Raw genomic sequence first — 23,812 nt, 5'->3', positions numbered from 1 at the left:
TGCTTGGTATATTTTATATTAAACAAACCAGGGCTGGGCTTTAATATTTTTTATATATTTGTAATCATCTAAGCTAAATAGGTAATTTCAAATATTGACTTGTGATATTATAATAGTTTCTTAAATTAAAATATTTAGATATAATTATCACAATTTAAAAGTATTTTACATATTGCTTGCCTTTATTATTGACATAACTATGTACACGATTTGTAACACTATGTACATGTTTAGATCTAAACTAAACTGTAAGTTTTAAATTAAATAAAAATCACAATGAAGGTACAGGTACTATGATATTTCATAAATATTATGAGGTATTTACTTTTTATATTCAACACGGCACGAACGGATTTCGCAGGTTTTATGAGAAAAAACTGTGATCACAATTTCCAGATCACAATTTCCTAAAATGTAAATTCGTCTTTTGGCCATTGTGATTACAGAGTATATGTTAAGTAACTACCAGTTCTCTACAGAATCTGTAATTATCACTCAAGTTAATTTTGTCAAGGCACTCTGGATGTTTCTCATCAACAGTAGTTATTTCACATAAGTGACCAACTACCTACATTTATATATGGTAGGTATTTGAAAGTAAAAGTTAATTTTTATCTGTAGTTTGATATACATCACACAGATTTTTCATTATTCACATCATAAATCTTTTAGTGCTCTGAGATTAAAATTCGACAAATTTTCACTTTTAATATTGTCATCAATATTCATAAATTAAGTTTGGAATAGAGGAAGATTTTTTCTATTTTCGGTGATTTGTTACAGTGCCGACTTGACAACAAGTAGTGGGTTGATTTGTTATGTATCCAATTCGACGACCGGCGTGTCGTCTGGGATATGTACCATAACTATTAATTGGTATATTTACATTATCATCCATCTCTGTATTCTGTTCAAACATAATTTCAGTCTCGTTAGGGTATATCACTTTTTTTTTTTCTCCTACCGACGTCGAAAGTTCGATTTTCGTTCCGCTGTACAGAGAAGAAAGTCTAACTTATCCTCCCTGGGTACTGACAAGTGCGCATGCGCGTTAGTGTCTACGTCTGCTCTCACGCACCTAAAATTCTCCGCCATTGTTGTGCTCGGGTAATTTGCAATATTGTGTTTAGTGTAAAAGTGAAATAAACAAAAGGCAATAAAATTTAATAGTGAAGTATTAAACAAAGATAAGTTCATCAGACAGTTCTTATTCAATTAGTAGTAGTTTATTTAAATATTAAAAAAACAGTCAAATTGTTTTTTTTGTGTACGGAGGGGCTCTGCCCCCCCTACGCCCGGCCAGGGCTTCGCCCCTGGACCCCGGCTCGGTACTCCACGAACTTTCGGCCTGGTAGGAGAAAAAATAGTATGTGCACCAAGGGAGAAAAGTAGGACATTTCCTCCCTTTGGTGCACAATGTACTATTTACACGTGGTTTACGTGTCTGACCCAATATGCTTCTTGTGTGGGGAGAGTTATTTACACTTTGATTAGGCTTGGAAATTGCGTCAGCTTTTACGATCTTTTCAGTGATGTTGTAGTTGTTTTCAATGATAAAATCAGGAGATTTATCTATTTCTTTCCGTTTATCTAACGTTTGTTGAGACGCAAGCGACACCAAAAACATAAGTTGTTTAGATTGTTTGGCAACATGGTTGAAAATTGGCTCTATCACTAGAGTCTTTACGTTAGATGTCGTATTTATCATTTGATGTTTGTCGGTATGATATTGTTTCTGTGCGAATACCGGTTCAACAATTTTACATTCACTGTCGACCACGATGTTGTCTGCCATGATAGGGCTGTCACTCGCAGCGGAATAATTTCGCTCACTCAGTAGTTCGACAGCTGACACCATTTTTGTTGTATTTTGTGAAGGAGACCTGCAGGGTTGTATTTCAACATTGGGAATACTTTTGTTTTTCTTAAACATGGTATTTTATGTGTTTGACTTCAGTATCTGAGATGATATACCAAAAGTGACCAGAAGAATTATGTTCATCTTCATCCATTTTTACTAACATTTTGTTGAGGATGTCGTGGGTAAGAATACAATCGTTCACAACTGAAAGTTCTTTTCTTGGTTTCTTTTTGGACGAAATACCGGTTTCTTTTTCTGTACACGATAGGTTCGACTTGAGTTCTGGAGTTGCAGCTATACTTTCATTATTAGTTCGCACGGTCAGGGAAGGTACTTCAATTGTCAGCCAACATTGATTTGAGCAAGGAACTTCTGTTATATCTGGTTGATTGATCTTCCTGTTTATCTCCATCGCATCACCACAACTTTCTTGTGTTAAATTCAATGTGTAACATTTCGATAGCGACATTAAATGATCAGGATTGACTAAACGAATATTTGTAGAGCTCCGGGAAGCGATTGTTGAAGGAACTCGCGTCGCAGTGTCGCTAACGGCGCCGCGGTCTGGAACATTCGAGTTCAGTTGGTCGCAGTCCTTCAAGTACACTGTACCGTTGAACAGTTTGGATTCAATCGCCTTCATTACATCAACAGTGATCGGCCTGCAAGCATTGAGCAGTACCCTGTTACGCGGCGAACTTAAGAATGCATCCGTTAATCTTTTCAACTTCTTGTTAAAGTCCGGATTCTTGCAAAGCTGTGTAGGATCATACGATCGATTTCGGGGTTTATGAAATAAGTGACTAGACATTTTCACTTTCATACTATCGTCTGTTCTAGTTTCGCTTTGTACACCAGATTTACTTTCTAAGAACAAAGTGTTGTTCATTGTATTACTGATGTCAAAATTATTTCGATTCGTAATTTTATCAACATCAGTTTGTATTTCCGAAATGTTCAGTTGTTTTAAACTGTCATTTTCGTTACAAGCGTGCGGATTGTTTTTTGACATTTTCATTTCATCTTCTTTCAGATCAAAGAGACGCTTGAAACATTTCGATTCAAAAGTTGGTGTACTATTGCCATTTTTATAACTTAACTGACTTCGTAAAGTGAAATCGTTTTTGGTCTGAATAACGTGAGCTGCAATAGTAAATAATTATTAACTGAAAGACTGCCATTACATTATGTAATATGCTGAGGAATGCAATGAAATTATAAAAAAAAATCTTTTCAAAATCATAATATCATAATTATCTGGTAAATCTATTATATTGCGTGATATATAAATGTTAGAATCGCAGAAATGTAATTAATTTGTAAACTAAAACTTACCTGTATTTACATGATCATTTTCAATAGACTGGAAATTGTTGTCAGCAAATTCTATCACGTTATCAAAAATATTCAAATGCAAGTGTTCTTCCATTTCAGATTTTAATATTGTATTTGTGTCTTGCAAGTTTCTTTCTTGTGTATCGACTGCATTAGACGCATCGTTGATTGCATCTCGGTGACATTTAGTTGCTTCTTCAAGCATTGCTTCATCTTCACATACTTTTGTAGCTGTTAGATCTTTACTATCATGAGTATCATGCACCTTGCCATTGACACCGGCAATTTTCGGTACTATTTCCTCAATTAATTTAGCTTTCTCTTCATTTGAATTTTCGATTGTTTCGCGAAGGTAACCAAGAGTAGGGATAATGTTTATATTTTTGTCAGTCTTCACCACATCTTCACCAGAATCAGTATTGCATGTTTCATTTTTGATCAATTGTTCTGTTTTCCCAGTGTATAAAAGTAATGGTATTTTGATAGTTTGTAATGGGTCAGCAAGATCTTCAAAATCTCTAGGTTCGGATTTTATTTCAATAATCACTCCATTGGTTTCTGTGTTCTCTTCGCTTCTTCTCCTGTGCTTCCTTGTTTCGTTGTCCAAATCTTGGTCCACATCTATCGTTTCTATGAAAGGTTCAATGACTTCTAAGTCTGGTTTAGATTCTGGAAGAGTTAATTACCATGTCAGATGATATTTCAACTTAGAATTTAATGTAGTCATTAATGTCAATTAGTGTTTTTACTAATGTTTTTAAGTATTATTATTTACTAAAGTGTGGACTATTACAGTACCGTGCTGCAGCCTTAATGACCATTGCTGCACACATCCTGAGAGTTTGAAACTAATTCGCCTGTTCTAATTTTTTGTTTAAGCGAAATAATATCCGGATAAAATTCCATTCCCATTACATAAAAATAAACACTATTTGGTGCTAGTGAACGTGGATATTTAACTATGCTAGTTGTCTAGTCTATACAGTTCAAAAATACAAAACAAATTCCCAACTTATTATGACGTATGTTACTCAATTTCACCTTTATTGCAAAAGCAAAAGAAGCCATTTGATAAGTCAATATTGTCAGAGCAATGTTGCTGCACTGGCGGGGTGTTCTTATCATAGACCTCTATAATAGGGACACGGCATATTGTTCTATACGTACAGTTGGTTATATAAATAGCATCCATTTTGAAGGCACACACATAAACATATATCTATCTCGTTCTTACTCAGCACTGTAACTCGCAGGAAAACAATATAACAGTATTTCAGTGCGTACATAAAATGAAACTTGAATATACGTAAATACCTAATGAGGCCGAAAATCCGCCATGTTTAGCGCACCAAATGTCTTGTCAGTCAGTTCAGCCGGTACTTGTCTTGGGTTGTTCATTATTTATTGACTTTCATATCGATTTAATATGATTGCTTTAGACATGTGTAAGTAATGCGAGTGATATTACTCGGGTAATATTACTCTACGATGTAATGCAACATCACACATTACGCGAAGGAAACAAACATCACACTATCACCCAACATGTTTCTTTCTTTGTCGTGTAATGTTGCTTAATACACGAACGGAACAGAGCGAGCGAGACAGACCGATCGACGCAAAATAAATGAGCAAGCGACACGGAATTATTCCTAGTGATTTTGAACCGTATGTCCTGGCCGCTAGGTACATTTTTATACCTATGGTACGTCTGAATTTTAATATAGGTATTTGTGTTTATATTTTTCATGCGCCCAGCCGGTAGCTCCCCGCAAGTACTTACTTAATTTTTTATTCGCAACTTTTGTAAAATCGCTAGTCGCTCGTAATTGTTTAGTAATATTTCATATTAATTTTTGTGTTTGATTTGAATTACTTAAGCACTTGTTTGAAGATAGTTTTATTATTTGTTTTAATGCGTGTTTAATAAGTGAAAGAAATAACGGCGTCTAAATGAAAGTACAGTCCTCCTTGGATGCACTTTGAGGATATCGCGCCGAAACAATGCATCTACTGCTCTCGTATATTAACATTATTGTCGAGCTCAATTTGCAGTCTAAGTCGCCATATGAAATCCGTTCATCCCACAATAAATTATATTAAGTAAAAAATAAAATTATTATATTATTAAGTAAGTCAATCTCTGTCAAGTAATATAACAGTGTATTACAATGCAAAGTTCATACTTTGTATTGTAATACACTACTGTAATGAAACACCCGAATCATTACCTAAGTGATGTGTTGATACACATCACTTAAGTAATGATTCGGGTGTATAGATACAATGTATTCGTCGTCACAGTATCTATTGAACGCACCGAGTAATGTTAAGAGTGATGTGTAATGTTTTCGAGTAATATCACCTGTCTGTAGAAGTGATGTCATATCACATTACATTGGGAAGTGATGTTTTGCGCAAGTCTAGATTGCTTACATAAAATTTCTTATTTTATTATGCTACCTCGCTTAAAACATAGAAAAAAAATGTGTCACACACAGTAGAAGTGAAATTTATAAAACATAAAAATAATCGCAAGGGTCAACCACTCCGCAGTGCAATGTAGTAGCCGGACCCCGGGGGAACCGCCTGCATGATCACGGTATCCCGACGCCAGGTAGGTATGATTTAGCAAGAGAAATACGAGAACGTCTATCAACTGTGTAACATCTCGTCACCGCGATTGAGGAATTGTTGAACTTACGTGCTGTGACATCTGTTGATAACAAACTAAACAGAAATAAAATAAACATGGCACGTAAGGGAAGAAATTAAGATGGCGCGTAACCGAAAATCGTTACATACGTTTTTTCTTCCCTACGTCGATAAAGAAATTTCACTTTAAAAATCTTACTTGCTGATTGGATTTTAGTTTTTTTTCGGGCTCTGCACTCTTGCGCACGCTCTGCGCCTGATTTTTTACGTTTTGAATGATTCAATATTTGATTTTCTTTCTTTTTCCGAGCTCTATACTCTCTCATTCGTTCTGCAGCTGTTTTTGGGTAACCAGGGGCGATTGAAGGAAGATCACTCGCCTGATTTTCAGTCACACAGACATTGTTTGTAGTTGCGATTGATGCACTGAGTTGAGAACAATGACGATGATTGACATCAGCTTGCACAATAAATTCATTTGAAGATTTCTCGGAACTTGTGGAATCTGCCATTGTTGAATCTAAAAATTTGTTAATCAATTTACAAAAAAAAAATATATATAATATATTTTAATTCTGATCGTAGACAACTAAAAAAAAATCTTACGTGCTGATTGAATTTTAGTTTTTTTTCGGGCTCTGCACTCTTGCGCACGCTCTGCGCCTGATTTTTTACGTTTTGAATGATTCAGTATTTGATTTTCTTTCTTTTTCCGAGCTCTATACTCTCTCATTCGTTCTACAGCTGTTTTTGGGTAACCAGGGGCGATTGAAGGAAGATCACTCGCCTGATTTTCAGTCACACAGACATTGTTTGTAGTTGCGATTGATGCACTGAGTTGAGAACAATGACGATGATTGACATCAGCTTGCACAATAAATTCATTTGAAGATTTCTCGGAACTTGTGGAATCTGCCATTGTTGAATCTAAAAATTTGTTAATCAATTTACAAAAAAAAAAAACATAATATATTTTAATTTTGATCGTAGACAACTAAAAAAAAATCTTACGTGCTGATTGGATTTTAGTTTTTTTTCGGGCTCTGCACTCTTGCACACGCTCTGCGCCTGATTTTTTACGTTCTGAATGATTCAGTATTTGATTTTCTTTCTTTTTCCGAGCTCTATACTCTCTCATTCGTTCTACAGATGTTTTTGGGTAACCAGGGGCGATTGAAGGAAGATCACTCGCCTGATTTTCAGTCACACAGACATTTTTTGTAGTTGCGATTGATGCACTGAGTTGAGAACAATGACGATGGTAGTAATCAACTTGTACAATAAGTTCATTTGAAGATTCCTCGGAACTTGTGGATTCTGCCATTGTTGAATCTAAATATTAGATAATCAATTTATAAAAAATATAACAAATGTTAGTATTTATGTTTCATGCAATGACTCAATTCAATAATCGCAGGGGTCAACCACTCCGCAGTGCAATGGAGCAGCCGCACCCCGGGGACCGCCTGCATGATCACGTTATCGTGACGCCAGGTGGGTATGATTAGCAAGAGAAATACGAGAACGTCTATCAACTGTGTAATATCTCGTCACCGCGATTCAGGAATTGTTGAATTTACGTGCAACGACATCGTCACCCCGATTCAGGAATTGTTGAATTTACGTGCAACGACATCTGTTCATAACAAACTAAATAGAAATAAAATAAACATGGCGTGTAACGGAAGAAATTAAGATGGCGCGTAACCGAAAAACGTTACATACGTTTTTCCTCCCTACGTCGATAAAGAAGTTTCACTTCAAAAAACTCTTTTCAAAATCTTAATATCATAATTATCTGGTAAAGGACAATGCCCAAAAGTGGGCCAACTTTGTGTCAAAACTATTTGTACTTGAAAACTTATGCCTTATTTTTTCACGTTGTTTAGTTTATGTATCAACATATCTTTCACCCTGACATTGTTTTACAAAAAAATAAATTACTTATTTGTTAACATCCGAAAACTGAGTACTTTTATCATTCATAGTTTTTCAATTCGCAGACAAAGGGCTTAGCCCATTCAGTCTTATAGTAAACCTAAATGCTGCCAAACGAAAGAGTTGTCTGTGACATGATTGCATTAGGAAAAATGTCAATGGCCCACCATTACTTATTCTTATTGTCTATGGTCAGAGAGTTTTGGCAGCAACCCGAGTGAAACATCACTTGAAGTTTTATTTTAAAGTTTTTTTAATAGTTTATTGTGATGTATAATTTATAAATTGGGTGTTGTTTTGTGTATTAAACGTCAGTAATCGTTGTTCACGATTATTGAGGTATTGGAATAAAGCGGTGGCTAACATAGCAGTAACTGTTTTTTTTTTCAAGATAAGAAGTCTGCGGAAACTCACGCTCAGTTAATGTGCTATTCGTCGAGTTGACGTCAAAACTCCCAAAAATCAATAAAAAGAGATATACCGGCTTTTTATTGACATGAAAATAATATAACTACGACAGACTAGGCTGCATAGGCCACGCTCTTTGCCTGCAGATTTGAAAATTTAAAAATAACAACAGTAATATCGTTGCCGGGTTCCAGATTTTCATTTCCGAAAGAAGGGTCAATGAAGTCCATTCTCAGAAACCAGTTTCATTTTATTATTATTATGAGGATATAATAATAATAAAATGTACATAAGGGCTTATTTCTAGCAAAATTAACCACAATTAACTTATTTAACACTGTAACTAATTATGAGAGCGATTATTGATTTCGGAGAAAACAATTAACAACTTAATTTTATCTGCAGAAAAAAAACAGATTTCTCTTAAACCTGGGTGAGAATATAAAAATCGTTTTCTGAATATGAAAGGATATTTCTTTGTCTATCAAATTAAGTTAAAACCATTATGACACGACAATTTTTTTTAGGGGCCCAAACGCCTAAAGAAAATTGGCATTGTCCTTTGTTATACTGCGTGATATAGAAATGTTAAATTCGCAGAAATACCACTAATTTGTAAACTAAAACCAAATATTTTTCATTTACTGGAAGTGATGTAAATTAAAACTCACCTGTATTTACATGATCATTTTCAATAGACTGGACTTTGTTATCAGCAAATTCTATTAGGTTATCAAAAATATTCAAATGCAAGTGTTCTTCCATTTCAGATTTTAATAGTGTATTTGTGTCTTGCAACGTTCTTTCTTGTATATCTACTGCATTAGACACATCGTTGATTGCATCTCGATGACATTTAGTTGCTTCTTCAAGCATTGCTTCATCTTCACATACTTTTGTAGCTGTTGGATCTTTACTATCATGAGTATCATGCACCTTGCCATTGACACCGGCAATTTTCGGTACTATTTCGATTGTCTCGCGAAGGTAATCAAGAGTAGGGGTAATGTTTATATTTTTGTCAGTCTTCACCACATCTTCACCAGAATCAGTATTGCATGTTTCATTTTCGGTTAATTGTTCTGTTTTCCCAGTGTATAAAAGTAATGGTGTTTTGATAGTGTGTAATGGCTCAGCCAGATCTTCAAAATCTCTAGGTTCGGATTTTATTTCAATAATCATTCCATTGGTTTCAGTGTTCTCTTCGCTTCTTCTCCCGTGCTCCCTTGTTTCGCTGTCCAAGTCTTGGTCCACATCTATCATTTCTATGAAAGGTTCAATGACTTGTAAATCTGGTTTAGATTCTGGAAGAGTTAATTACCACGTCAGTTATTACTAAAATGTTAGTAACTAAATTTCACATTTATTGCAAAGACAAAAGAAGCAGTCTGATAAGCCGATATTGTCAGAGCCGCACTGGTGGGGTGGGTTCGTATACGTTTGTATTTCAATCAGTACCTACACCAAAATAACATTTTTTACAATTTTTGTCTGTCTGTCTGGCTGTTGGTTCCGGCTAATCTCTGGAACGGCTGGACCGATTTTGACGGGACTTTCACTGATAGGTAGCTAGCTGATGATATAAAGAGTAACTTAGGCTACTTTTTTTAGACTAGTTTCGCCTCGCTGCGTCACCCGCGGTACGACAATAACCGCGGGTGACATCGCGGGACTCAGCTTTCAATAATAAAATTTAATGTTTCCGAAGCGAAGCGAGGGCGGGTCGCTAGTTGTGAAATAAAAATGATTCAAGTTATTACATACATAAAGTTGAACTAGATGATACGGATTTTTATTCCCAACCTTAGGTAAATTATCCGATATCTACCTCCTCTATTCATAAATACATTGTGTAAAATTTTAAATTTAATTATCTGCTTGAATGTTCTTGAATCTTGTAACCGGATCTCGTACTTTAAATTACATTTTGTGGTTTTTACTGCTCTCTCTCTCTCTCTCTCTCTCTCTCGTCGTCACTATAGTTACTGTTATTACGTAAACATTAAAGTGTAAGAAAATCAATAAACTTGCCAGTGTCTATAGAAGCTTCCGCGTTGTTCATCCAATTCTCCTTTTCCTGTAAATTAAATTGAAACTGATGAGATCTGCATTATTGTCTACTAATACTTTTCAGGGTTTCCCACAAAGAGTATATCAAGTCTAAAACTGAGAACAGCGTTCTACTAGGATAATCGATTCCATCAATAAAAAAAAAGGTTAGTAGTAATGAAAATAGTTTCGGAATAAATAATATTTGAACACAACGGACTAACTATTCTTCTGCTGACCCTCGAATTATGTTTTACGTAAGGTGCCGTTATATGAGTCGTAGCAAAAATAAGGGCGGCCCATATCAAAAGATGTAACTTTTTAATCGTTTAAGTGGGTGGACAACCTCCCGGCGCAACTGGTGTTGAGTGATTGCCATAGCTATAGCCCTAAGCCCGGTCGTGGACGGAACGTTTAAGATTAGGTTAGATTTAAGATAGCTTAGTTACGCTTTGCAACGAGAGATTGCATGACGAGGACCAAACCAACACTAGGACCGGGAGGATCGGGCCCTCCACACCTTTCACTAATTGAAGAGTGCTCCTTCTGGAGAGGGCAGCTCCCGACGGCACCGGTTCGCCGGTGAAGCGCGAATTGAGGCACCCTGTGCCCCGTTGTGGTGGGAGTGAACCGACGTTCTATTTACTGCAACTGCAAGCCGCTGGTTGTCATGTCTCCCGGCTTCGGCAACAGAAGAATGCCCCCAGATGAGAGGTACCGATTCGCCGACGTGGCTCCGTGGTTGCGTCTCGAGCGTCGGGCGACTCTGTGCACTCGGTGGACTGCCGGCCAACCCGCAATCTCCAATGTGTGGGGAGCGGCGGCCGCAAGAACGGGCCGGGGGCAAGCGAGGTTTTCTCGCTTTCCTTCCACCCCGCCTCACCTCCGCCGTTCACACCTCGTTCATGTTGGCGGGGGTGTTAGTGGATGGGAATGGGGGTCTACGCTGGCTTGGCGGCGTGCCCCTCTTCTGCTTTCCGCGGTTTCTGCCTTTGCAGGTTGGAGCGGGGCAGAAGCGGCCGACAGCGGCCTCGCGGGCTGGGCATGCGTTCGACTCCTAGTACGCTTGACTGATAGGGCCAAGTTAGACATCGCGCGCGTCGCTGGTGCTGCACTCACTTCAGCCGCTGCGGCTTTTGAGGGCGGTACCGTTACGCGTGACGATGGTACGGGGCACGGGGCGCTCATGCACCAGCAATGATCTCGCGCGCTCAACCTTGGAGGCGCGGACCCCCAAGGTCCCGAGTTGTCTCGTCAGCTCCTAAATCATCATGTTTTTTTCCTCCAGAATGTGTTCTTACGGGAGTGACGGAGGTCAAACTGCTCTGGCGTCCAACAATACCGTCAAGGGTCGCATGCATATCAGCCAACTCCTCTCGCACACGCACGCTCTCCATCCGTAGGAAATGCCTGCCGGACCCGGAGGTGGTGCTGTTAGACAACAGGAGGCTGGTGTCAGCCTTTTTAAAAAACACAAAGCCTTTTCTACAACAATGTTTTATTCAAAAAATCTTCACTCTTCTTCGCTTCGAGTCTCGCCCGGTGGATGATACTGGCGGGGACCTCAACGCTAAGTGTACGGCGTGGGGTTCTACTCGCACGGACTCGCGGGGCGAGTTCCTCTCGGAGCGGGCTTTCGCGACCGGTCTCTGTCTTCTAAACAGAGGTTCCGCCGCACGCCGTGACCGTGACGGGCGCCTCCTCGAGGGGGCGGAGACAGTAACGGTAGACAGCGGCTTGGCTCTGCCCCTGGCATTGCTGAAGTCCATGGGCGACGGTAACCACTCACCATCAGATGGGCCGTACGCTCGCCCGCCTACAAGGCCAATAAAAACAAGTCGATCGAATGGAACGAAAGATAAAGATTCTGATTTATACGACAGGATAATCGCAGACGGAAAGATGAAACAAAATCAAAATCATTCAAGTCATAAGGTACTAAGATTTCGGACTTACGAAGTCTTCAGACATTATTACAAGTCTTTTCTCGATCAGTTCCCGCCATTCCGGAAACGCACTGGTTATTATTGACGGGTATCTGGAATAGAACATTCCAATGATTCGCTCTTTATGTTGAGATAAACGAACCGCTATCATCTCGACCAGCCACTGCTGCTGGTGAGCATCGGGAATGCCAAACGACACTTTAGGAGTGACGTCATTTGGGGTCAAAATATACGAAGTAGCTATAGATGATAACTAATACATAATAATAATATGGTATTCGTACTGTTTTCGGCAGGACAGTACTGTTTTTAATACGCTTTTATTAGCTTCAGACGTATGTAGTCGTCGTGGCCTAAAGGATAAGACATCCGGTGGATTCGTATCTAGCGATGCAACGGTGTTCGAATCCCGCAGGCGGGTACCAATTTTTCTAATGAAATACGTACTTAACAAATGTTCACGATTGACTTTTACGGTGAAGGAATAACATCGTGTAATAAAAATCAAACCCGCAAAATTATAACTTGCGTAATTACTGGTGGTAGGGCCTCTTGTGAGTCCGCACGGGTAGGTACCGCCACCCTGCCTATTTCTGTCGTAAAGCAGTAATGCGTTTCGGTTTGAATGGTGAGGCAGCCGTTGTAACTAAACTGAGATCTTAGAACTTATATCTCAAGGTGGGTGTCGCATTTACGTTGTAGATGTCTATGGGCTCCAGTAACCAATTAACACCAGGTGGGCTGTGAGCTCGTCCATCCCTCAAAGCAACAACAACAAAAAAAAGTGTTTGTAACGAAATCTTTGAACGTGATTTTGACCCCCTTGAAAACGTCGGATTAACTCGCAATTTTGTATACTTAGGCTCAAACCTGAGGACGTTGCTAAGGGTTATGAGAACGGAGACTGGTGCTAGAGGTAGCTAAAAGCAGATCGTGGACCGCGATAGTGGATCGGGAGGATCCGAAATGACGTGTTTAGGGCGACGGCGACTGTTTACCATTCGGTCCGCAGGATCGGGCAGGTATGTGCGTTACGTGTAGTGGTAATCTTCTCTTGTCCTCCATGTACGAGTTAAAATATGCGACCGTCGCCTTTGAACCTGTGCCGCCAAAAGAATGCCGCGGCATATATACTGCGGTTATGAAATAGCAACTAAGGAGAACCGTTGACGGTATTTGTTTAAACAGGACCTACTTCTGAACGCGGCGCGCGTAAAGCTCTCAAAGGTGCCGTATAACGATGAAAAGGCAGAGTTGTTGGCCGATGCATTGCAAGAGCAGTGCACCACCAATACTCAAAGCATCGACAGGGAGGTCGAGCGCAGAGCTTCCCTGCCACCCGCGGACGCGTTACCCGCCATTACCATGACAGGTATATAGCGACCTTGAAATGCCGAAAAGGGAGAGAACCTTTGGCGGTATTTGTTCATGGAAGACCGAAGCCCGAGCGTGGCAAGCGTGAATCTTTCAAAAGTGCCCCTCATGACACCGCCACTGACTGCTTTGTGATGTTCGTATAGTGCCGCACTCCGCCACTGTCCGCGGGCAGTTCGGAGCCGCGGGTGATGGGCAGTTCGTTAATTAGGGATGTCGCCACTAGCGTTTAAAATTTATATATTCCTTTTTTGGTGTCCGGTCGCTTATTAAACAAAGAAGTCACGTACGTACATACGTTAATCGTACTATTTGTTTAAGTTTAACCCCACCCCCGGTCGGTAGCAATGTATGACAAATCATTTTGTTTTAAAGCTCCGTTATTGTGATGGAAAAACCCAACAGTGGGTATTCTTTCTGCAGCTTAATGACAAACATAACTTGAGACCTGTGGAAATGTAAACTTACTTCTGGGCCACAGCTCTCTGTAATTTGGTTGGTCTTTTTATAGACTCGGCCGGTATAGGAGAGTTCTCGCGGGAGGCGTACCAGTACTCATATAGCGATTCCCTGGTCACCTCCTTCAGCTGATACCAACGCTTCTGCAGTAGCATCGGTGAGCACTGACGACCCCTGTAAAGGAACGATTCATTTAAGGCAATACAATACTTTACTGGTATACTCTTGTGTGCCCCCACAGTCAGATACCGCCATACAGTCTATTTTGGTATTATAAAATCAAGAAATATTTATAAAATTAGGAATGCACTGGTGGTAGGGTCTAATGTACCTTGCATGAATAGATAACACTATCCTGCTTATTTTTCCACGAAGCAGGAACACACGTTCCGGTTTGAAGGATGAGCAGTCGATCTGCTATAGAATAAAATTGAGACTGCGAACTAAGTGGTCTCAAGATGAATGGCTATTGACATACCACATCGATAACGACTCTGTCCCCCTTCCATTGAAGGAGCTCATTAGTGTTAGGACCAGGCTTCATAGGCGTCTTAACAGAAGGCCGTCTTTAAGCTTACCTCGAGTTGTAGAGGGCGGTGGCCGCAGTCCAGGCGCCGGCCAGACTGTCTCTGGACCTGTCCTCTATGTCAAACTTCGTCACCAGCTCGAAGAGATCAATCAACGGCTGACGGTCCTGAGTTTGACATCTCATAACATCCTGAAAGTTAGATAGTTCTATACTTTTACTGGTGGTAGGACCTCTTGTGAGTCGGCGCGGGTGGGTACTGTGGCCACCATACAACGCAAGATAATTGACAGATGCCTGAATCTCGCTTACGACATTTTCAAGATAAAGCGCATATATACAAGTTCCGAACAACAACATTCGGACCGTCGGTCTACCGAGCAAATATCACCCGCTCGGTGGAAGATCTTCCCTCCGTCGTTCAGACTCCCAAAGGTACCACCACCCCGCCTGTTTCTGCCGTAAAGCAGTAATGCGTTTCGGCTTGAAGGGCGGAGCAGCCGTTGTAACTATACTGAGACCTTAGAACTTATATTTCAAGGTGGGTGGCGTATTTGCGTTGTAAATGTCAATGGGCTCCAGTAACCACTTAACACCAAGTGGGCTGTGAGCTCGTCCACCCATCTAAGCAATAAAAAAAAATACGTAGGGTATGTACAAATAGTTTCCAAAATTTTATTTTAGTATTGTACTTGATATTCAGCCAACTTACTTTTCCAATTAGATCTATTTTCTCATGGACGAGAGCAAAGTCAAATATAATCCAATCCATCTGGGACATTCGGTCCTTAGCAGATACATTTTCACTTTTATCATCTGCCGCATAAAGTGTCTTCAGCTTGTCCAGTATTACAGTTTTCATGTGGTACCTGTTAATATTTTTGAAACATTAGTATAATTTGACTATACGTGAGAAGTGTGGTTGAAAGACCAGAATCAGTGAAATCATTTGCAGCCTCTGATGAATAGCGATATTACTGACTAGATTGTCATATTATATAACTCTATATATGTTAAACTGACTTAAAAAAATATAAATAAACTAAATTTAGACGTTTTTTCACATGACCAATTTAATAAGAAACAGAGATTTTGTGCTATCTTTTTAACAGTTCATTTTGTAGGTTATATCATAAGTGGGATCAAGAGGTCGTTCACCCACCTAAAGAACAATAAAAGTTAATTAATAGATCATAATAATATCAATACAAAGTTTTAATTAGTTACTTGTAATCTCTGTTTAAAATTCTGGATTTCACTATATGTGCATCGAATCTATATACATATTATTCTTTAAAACAGCTACTTACCATGGCAATCTGTTAGTTTCAAAATGCATCTTCATATTTGTCCAGAGTTCTTTATTTGATTTCATTTCATCTATCAGTTGGTTCTCCGAAACCAATATATGATTCTTTTGATGTTCAGAGCTTTCCAATGCAAGGTTGTTCAGGATATCTAGTTAAAATGGAACAAGTTAGTTATGCTTAGTTTGAGTAAGATTTAATTTAGAGATTTAGATTATTTTGTTGAAACATATTCACATACACAAGTTTCACTTAAAAAAAAAAGAAACATAAATAAGGCTATACACATTATTATAAGTAGTAAGTAGATTTATGAGTAGTAAGAAATAATAATGAAATTTAATGATTAAATATTAAAATTTATTTATTCAATTTGTATTAAAAATATTAGAAAATATTCAAGTACTTACTATTTGGTACACTGGGCACATTATCATTCACGTTAGACCTATTATTTTCATTTTGTACATGTGATAATAGCCTTTTTTGACGAGCACGAAATTCTCGGACACGTTCCGTAGAACTTTTGGGGTTTTTTTTTATTTTATATCCATTTTTTTTCCACCAGTATTCACGATTCTTTTCAGCTTTTTTGGCATAATTGTAAAATTAATTTATCAAGGAGTTGAAAATATTGACACAAATAAATAAGGAACTTCGTTCCAAAATTTATCAACAATCAACACACTTATACTAAAACTTTCTAATAAGCAGGCGCAAACACATGCATTAAACACATACTAACATAACACGTAGAACACTCGGCGTTCAATGAATTAGGCAATGCTCATTTTAATGATACGCTGAGTAAGCACGGCGGTCACGAACGACACTCAACTTTACTCCAATGAAACTATTAACAAAAGTATCTCAGGGCACTCCGAGAGCCACTTTTTTCCTACCTATGCTGATAGCCTTGAGGCTATTTCAGCTTCACCCTAATGTGTGTAGGTGAGTTCACGGGGCCCAGACCGGAGTGTTGCTAACACTGATCCTGGCAAGAGCAGTGCTTCGCAGGGATCAAAAACGCGACCCACTGAGAAGATCCAGCAAGAAACTCAGTGGGCTGTGTCTATGGGTTAATTCGCTGGTCGAGCCCTTCATCGCAAGCGACAGGTTCGACGAGGACGGTGACCGGTGCTTGTGGTCCTAAAAGCAGCGTTAATGGATCGGGAGGATCCGTAATGACGTGCTTTGGGCGACGTCGACCGTTTACCATTCGGTCTACAGGATCGGGATAGAGCCACGGCATGCACGGACGTCAAAAACACATTGAACTTGTTGGGGACGCAGACCGTGTGGAGTGCTTCGTAATTTGTGGTTTGATGAGGTTATACATGTGATTTATGAGTAAGAAATAATAATGAAATTTAATGATTAAATATTAAAGGAGAATGACCAAAAGTCATCTAGCAAAGTTGCATGTTGCAGAATCAAAATAGCATCGAAATAGTTTTCTCATTTGTTACAATCAATTTCACTACAGAAATGTTTTGTACAGGACCGGAATTATGATTTTAAGATACATCAAGGTGTACATGTACATACACATACATATGTACATACACATGTACATAAGGTACATCAACAATTGTTACGTACATAAGTGTTTTATTACGCCAGGACGTTTATATGTTTTGTTTATGAACTCTTGAGTTTCTGTAATTCTGTAATCATGTTGATGTTTGAGGATCTGATAATGAGAAGTCGGTGTGTGAAAACTATGATTATATGTTTATGATTTGTTTGTGGGCTTAACATTATTTATAGGTTATGTCCGTTTTGGTTTAATTACTTGAAAACCCGGTTAATTATGGGGAAGCGAACACTTTTATTCGATAATATATAAAGCGTAGTCTATAAATAATAAAGATTTATTATGCAACAACTTAAGACGGAATTCCATACATATTATTATGTGGTCATTGTTCTTTATTTATTAAATTTTGTATTAAAAATATTACAAAATATTCAAGTACTTACTATTTTGTACACCAGGCACATTCATGTTAGAACTAATAATTTCATATTGTACATGTGATAATAACTTTTTTTGACGAGCACGAAACTCTCGGACACGTTCCGTAGAACTTTTGGGGTTTTTTTTAATTTTATTTGCATTTTTTTTTCGCCAGTATTCACGATTCTTTTCAGCTTTAGTTTTTGGCATAATTGTAAAAGGAATTTATCAAGGAGATGAAAATATTGACACAAACAAAAATTCAGCAACAATCAACACAAAACCTAAACCAATACGCAGGCGCAAACACTGCATTAAAATTAAACCCTATAACCACTGAAGCATGAAACCTACCAAAACCAATGAAGTAGGAAACCTATGGAAATGAAACGTCAACCAAAATTTCGTGCCACTGTGACGTCATCTGGCCACAAAACATGGCGGCTTTAGTGCTGTACAAAAGATTTCAATGTTATCAGGTTTTATCGATAAACGTTCTTGGCTCATTTTATTTTAAATATTGTTGAGTATTATTTATTTGTAGAATTTATACTTTAATGGGAAGTAAGTAGGTATATTGTTATGTGCAAATATGATATGATTTAGATGGGTGAAATCTAAGACAAGTTCGTCCTTCGAATTTGCCAAGTAAACGATATGATGATTTTTAAAAGTTGCTACACTGATTTTATAAAGTTGTCGTTTGTCGCAAAACATAAAGATATGGCGTAGTTCAAAGCCATCAGTCCATTTCTAGTATGCTAAATGTTATCGTATTTTGAGTACGTGTTTTTCTTAGACTATAACAATCTATTTTAATTGTTTTGCTGACTCTAAAGTCCGTAACATACTACCGCAGCGCACCCCAAAGAAGGTGCGCCGCACCATTTGAATCACTTTCGCTTGAGAGTGATTCAAATTTTAAACTTATCAAGGGACCGCGTGAAAAAAAAACACCTACAGAACATTTATTCATTAATTACAAACGTCATTCCTTGTGACTTCCGCTCTAAAATCACTTAATTATTAAATATTTAACAAATTTACAATAGTGTTTTACTCACTGCGGAATAAAACTATTTTATTTAAATAGTTCCGAAGAGATTTTGTCGGTAGCCTTTTTCCCGAAATATCTAAACAGAATGTCTAAATATGTTTTGATGACATATTTTAAAGTGGTATTTATGATTAGTGTCATGATCAATAGATTCCGACCGAAAAATGGATTTTTCGGATGAGGGCTCCATAATGAATTTAAATACATATAGATAATAGTTTTAGGGCATCGACTTTCTTGAGATCCTATAAAATACGTTTTAATTATTATTTTTGTATGTTTTAAGCATGATAAATTATGAAATTTTATATAATTAATCATATTAAATCGATATCAAAGTCAATAAATAATGTACAACCCAAAACAGACGGCCGAACTGACGTGACAATGACATTTGGCGCGCTAAGCATGGCGGATTTTCGGCCTCATTAGACGGAGACGGAGATATTTACGTATATTCATGTTTCATTTTATGTACGCACTGAAATACTGTTATATTGTTTTCCTGCGAGTTAAAGTGCTGAGTAAGAACGAGATAGATATATGTTTATGTATGTGCCTTCAAAATGGGTGCTATTTATATAAGCAATTGTACGTATAGAACAATATGTCGTGTCCCTACTATATAGGTCTATGACCAAAACATACAATAAACTGCAATAAACACATTAAATAACACAGTGGTCTCGAACGTCAGTGACAGTAGTAGTAGTTTTATTTTTCCAAATGGAAAGTCAAAGGTATCACACCATACAGTCTAATCTTCTATATATATATATATATATATATATTTTTTTTAAAGTAATATAATATTATGAAATGAAGCTGATTAATATAAAACATGCCATGGCATGAAATGAAATAAATTGAAATGAGATGAGATAATATTTTTATGAAAATTAATAATTTGGAGTGAAATAAAATGAAGAATTTGAGACATTAATCAACTGGGATGAAATTAAATGAAATGAGATGATTTGTGATGAAATATAATCTCAGTAAAATGGTGGTAAAAGTTATGTCCAACGGCTTTGTTTCATTTTCCCAAATTTGTGCACTTTCACAGATACTAAACAGTTAATAAACCACCGTTATTACACATTTAAACCTGAAGAAACACTAAATAGACAAAACAAATCGCACAACTTCACACCTCGCGTTCCCGCCAAAAAGTCTCTCGAACGTCATATTTCTTGGAGCGAAATCGGTATATTTGAACCCAAAAACGGTATTTGACAAAAAAATACAATGTTCAATCAAATGCGTTTATTTAGACTATACAGGGGAAAAAAACTTACAGACTAATTTATAACAATCATACTTAAAGTATAATTATTTTTTATACCAATATTCTTTTGGCCATAGCCGCTTTCATCTTCGAATTAATTTCAAAATCATAACAATTAGCTGTGTTAAAGTCGTTTTGCATGTAATAGAACAGTGATTGATTCAGTAGACAGCCTATTTCGCTGTTTTGTTTTCAAAAGATTAATATGTGAAAATATGCGTTCAACGATAGATAGCGTATGAATGGGGAAGTGATAAAATATTAAAGATGAAATTAGACAACACAGGAAAGAGACTATCTTGAGCCAGTCTGGAAACTCTTCTTCCCATTTTTTTCTATAATATTGTACATACACACATTTGGAAGTCGTCGTGGCCTAAAGGATAAGACGTCCGGTGCATACTTACGTGTTGAGCGATGCACCGGTGTTCGAATCCCGCAGGCGGGTACCAATTTTTCTAATGAAATACGTACTCAACAAATGTTTACGATTGACTTCCACGGTGAAGGAATAACATCGTGTAATAGAAATCAAACCCGCAAAATTATAATTTGCGTAATTACTGGTGGTAGGACCTCTTGTGAGTCCGCGCGGGTAGGTACCACCGCCCCGCCTATTTCTGCCGTGAAGCAGTAATGCGTTTCGGTCTGAAGGGTAGGGCAGCCGTTGTAACTATACTGAGATCTTAGAACTTATATCTCTAGGTGGGTGACGCATTTACGTTGTAGATGTCTATGGGCTCCAGTAACCACTTAACACCAGGTGGGCTGTGAGATCGTTCGCACAACTAAGCAATAAAATAAAAAATAAATACATATTTTTCTCTTCTTACACTCGCACTTGTGCTTGTTGGCTCTTCGTCAGACGACATTTGAATTTGAATTTGAACTTCTCTTATTTTGTAGGCACTCTTTAGGAAAGTTACTCTCTCTTCAAAGTTAAGAAAATTAATGAAAAAATTAAACGAATTCCTGTTTATATAGACTAGACAGGTAAATTCCAGAGCCCCTTATAGCATCGAGCTGTAGGACATAAGGGTATTCCCCAAAATATATGGAACATTCTGCACTAGATCCATCCATACTTAATAAATATTAAGGGCTTCCCCGTAACATTAAAGTTAAATGAAAAGGGCTACCTACTTAAAAATGTAAAATCGGTAGAATTTCCATATATACTCTGAAATCGTAGAAAAATCGTTATATTTCGGTAGAACAGAGCCCATGTCGGTACAAATACCGAAAAATCGGTAGGTTCGAGACCACTGTACTAACATAACACGTAGAACGTTCGGCGTTCGATGAATTCGGCGGCTTGGATTATATCGGCATTGCTCATTTTAATGGTACGCGGAGTAAGCACGGCAGTCACGAACACACTGAATTAGTCGCGAACGCGAGTCGCGAGACTGTGTGGAGCGCTTCGTGATTTGTCGGCGCCGCTCGGAGCCGCTTCGGCAAGCCAATCACGGTAAATGTTTTAGATTTTTCATTATTCACATCATAAGTCTCTTTTAGTGCTCTGAGATTAAAATTCGACAAAGGACAAACCCGAAATCCATACAAACTTGGGCCTGGCGTTACAGTGCTAGAATTTGGGCATAAGTTACAATACCTAAGAAGGTTTCATGAGCCCAATTTTCAGGTCTCCCAGCAATGGCCAAATTGGTAAAATCAGACAATGTTTACATTTTAGGTTATGTTTATTGTTCGAGATATTTTAATAAAACGATATTTTTGAGGCTGTTTCCTACTAAAGATGAGTAATTTTTTACGAAACCTGTTGCAGCAACAGGTTGCTTTAAAATAAAAATGGAACCTGTTACGAGAAATCGCGTGTTAGGTTGTTTACGAAAACGAACGAAAGCCAAAAATCAAAAACAACGTAATGCGATACGCGCTGCGCACGAAATGATTTTTTAAGGGATTTTATGACCTGGTAACTAAGACCTTTAGGTCAGTCTTATTTTAATTTTAATGAAAACTTTTTTATATGAAAAACTATATTTATATGATAACTTTTTTGTATAAAATATAAATCATTACGTGCTCCCATATTATCTCATCACATTTCATTTCATTTTATTTTATGCCTTTTTTATTTTTATTTTTTATTGCTTAGATACCCATCGACGAGCTCACAGCCCACCTGATGTTAAGTGGTTACTGGAGCCCATAGACATCTACGACGTAAATGCGCCACCCACCTTGAGATATAAGTTCTAAGGTCTCAGTACAGTTACAACGGCTGCCCCGCCCTTGAAGCCGAAACGCATTACTGCTTTACGGCAAAAATAAGCGGGCGGGAGGCACGGACTCACAAGAGATCCTACCACCAGTAAAATTATTAATGTAACTACACCATAGAAAAACTCAAAGTACCAAATCGACTTTTTCAAGTTATATTTAAGATTGCCAGTTGAAAATATTTTGAATTGCCGCAGTTGCCGACATGATTTCGTGTCATAACTAAATGGCACAGTTATTTATTTCTTTTAATGATTTTTGTTAGTAGATTTTGGTGCTTTACGTTATGTTATTCAATGAGATTAAGTTTACAGTCTGGCCAGCGAATCATGGCACAACTAAATAGCGGCAATCCAAAATATCTTCAGTTGGCAACATTAAAGATAACATAACACGATTTGATACATTTGTATTTTTCTATGGCATAGTCACATTAATATAAAAATGCAAAACTACCCTTTCATATTTAATGTTGTCAGTTGTAGATATTTTGAATTGCCGCCATTGTAAGTAGTTGTGTCACGATTCGATGGCCATACTCTATTTACATTGATTAAAATACCTGTAAAAACAGTCATTTATCCTAAAGCAAAAGAGTATTAATTATTTTTTACACTCGATTTCCACTAAATCGATCCTATTTTATGGATGCTCTAATTCTAATCCGCACGTTTGTGGAGCTAGTTACGTATATTGAAATAAGTGTTGCAGATGTTTACAAAGATTGTTTAAAACAAAAAATTGAATTCAACTTATTTTCTACACTTGGCCATTGTCAATGAAGCTAAGATTTCAATAGGTTAATCAAGCAAAATAGACGAATTTTTTGGTACATATCCCATTCATGTAACGCTTAGGCCCAAAATGGGGTTTCTCCTTTTCACTTTTATTATTTATATTGTCATCCAGATTCATTAATTAAGTTTGGAATAGAGAAATATTTTTTCTAATTTCGGTGAGTTGTTACAGTGCCGACTCGACAACAAGTAGTGGGTTGATTTGTTATGTATCCAATTCGACGATCGGCGTGATCTCTCGCGTTGATTCACCGTTTATAATTTGTTCTCAGATGGACGTCCGGGATATGTACCATTGCAATTAACTGGTATGTTTACATTATCATCCATCACTGTACTCTGATCAAACAGAAATTGAGTCGCGTTAGGAAACTATGTAAGTATATCACTAATTTTTTTTACACGAGGTTTACGTATGTGTCCCAATAGGCTTCTTGTGTGGGGAGAGTTATTTACACTTTTATTAGGCTTGGAAATAGCGTCAACTTTTACGATATTTTCGGTGATGTCGTAGTTGTTTTCAATGATAAAATCAGGAGATTTATCTATTTCTTTCCGTTTATCTAACGTTTGTTGAGACGCAAGCGACGCCAAAAAAATAAGTT

At 37.7% G+C, this 23,812-nt stretch overlaps 1 protein-coding gene and 1 non-coding gene across 7 annotated transcripts in view; both read right to left on the bottom strand.

Annotated features, from left to right (window-relative positions):
- Nucleotides 1-23,812, bottom strand: part of LOC134198710 (uncharacterized) — a 44,074-nt gene that overhangs the window by 8,635 nt on the left and 11,627 nt on the right. For 2 of the 6 annotated variants that reach the window (XM_062674339.1, XM_062674338.1), the window contains exons 1-13: nucleotides 17,842-19,114; nucleotides 16,269-16,445; nucleotides 15,862-16,009; nucleotides 15,264-15,420; nucleotides 14,604-14,743; nucleotides 14,035-14,199; nucleotides 12,203-12,284; nucleotides 10,229-10,274; nucleotides 8,869-9,501; nucleotides 6,863-7,183; nucleotides 6,458-6,778; nucleotides 6,051-6,371; nucleotides 3,197-3,865 (exon numbers count right to left, since the gene is read on the bottom strand). In XM_062674339.1, the coding sequence (XP_062530323.1) occupies nucleotides 3,197-3,865; nucleotides 6,051-6,371; nucleotides 6,458-6,778; nucleotides 6,863-7,183; nucleotides 8,869-9,501; nucleotides 10,229-10,274; nucleotides 12,203-12,284; nucleotides 14,035-14,199; nucleotides 14,604-14,743; nucleotides 15,264-15,420; nucleotides 15,862-16,009; nucleotides 16,269-16,445; nucleotides 17,842-18,028 (3,367 nt within the window). In that variant the 5' untranslated portion in view covers nucleotides 18,029-19,114. Of the gene's footprint in view, nucleotides 1-34; nucleotides 3,005-3,196; nucleotides 3,866-6,050; nucleotides 6,372-6,457; nucleotides 6,779-6,862; nucleotides 7,184-8,868; nucleotides 9,502-10,228; nucleotides 10,275-12,202; nucleotides 12,285-14,034; nucleotides 14,200-14,603; nucleotides 14,744-15,263; nucleotides 15,421-15,861; nucleotides 16,010-16,268; nucleotides 16,446-17,841; nucleotides 19,115-23,812 lie in introns of those variants that run through there. The other 4 variants (XM_062674335.1, XM_062674337.1, XM_062674334.1 and 1 more) reach the window with 3 other exon arrangements.
- Nucleotides 5,343-5,420, bottom strand: Mir2804-3 (microRNA mir-2804-3). Its single transcript, NR_107412.1, has one exon. It is a non-coding gene; the product is annotated as a microRNA mir-2804-3 (primary transcript).

The sequence above is a fragment of the Bombyx mori genome, chromosome 20 (assembly GCF_030269925.1).
Source record: "Bombyx mori chromosome 20, ASM3026992v2".
In the NCBI taxonomy this organism is placed as follows: domain Eukaryota; kingdom Metazoa; phylum Arthropoda; class Insecta; order Lepidoptera; family Bombycidae; genus Bombyx; species Bombyx mori.
Note: the sequence above shows the minus strand (reverse complement) of the source record. Positions and strands in the feature narration are given on the sequence as shown.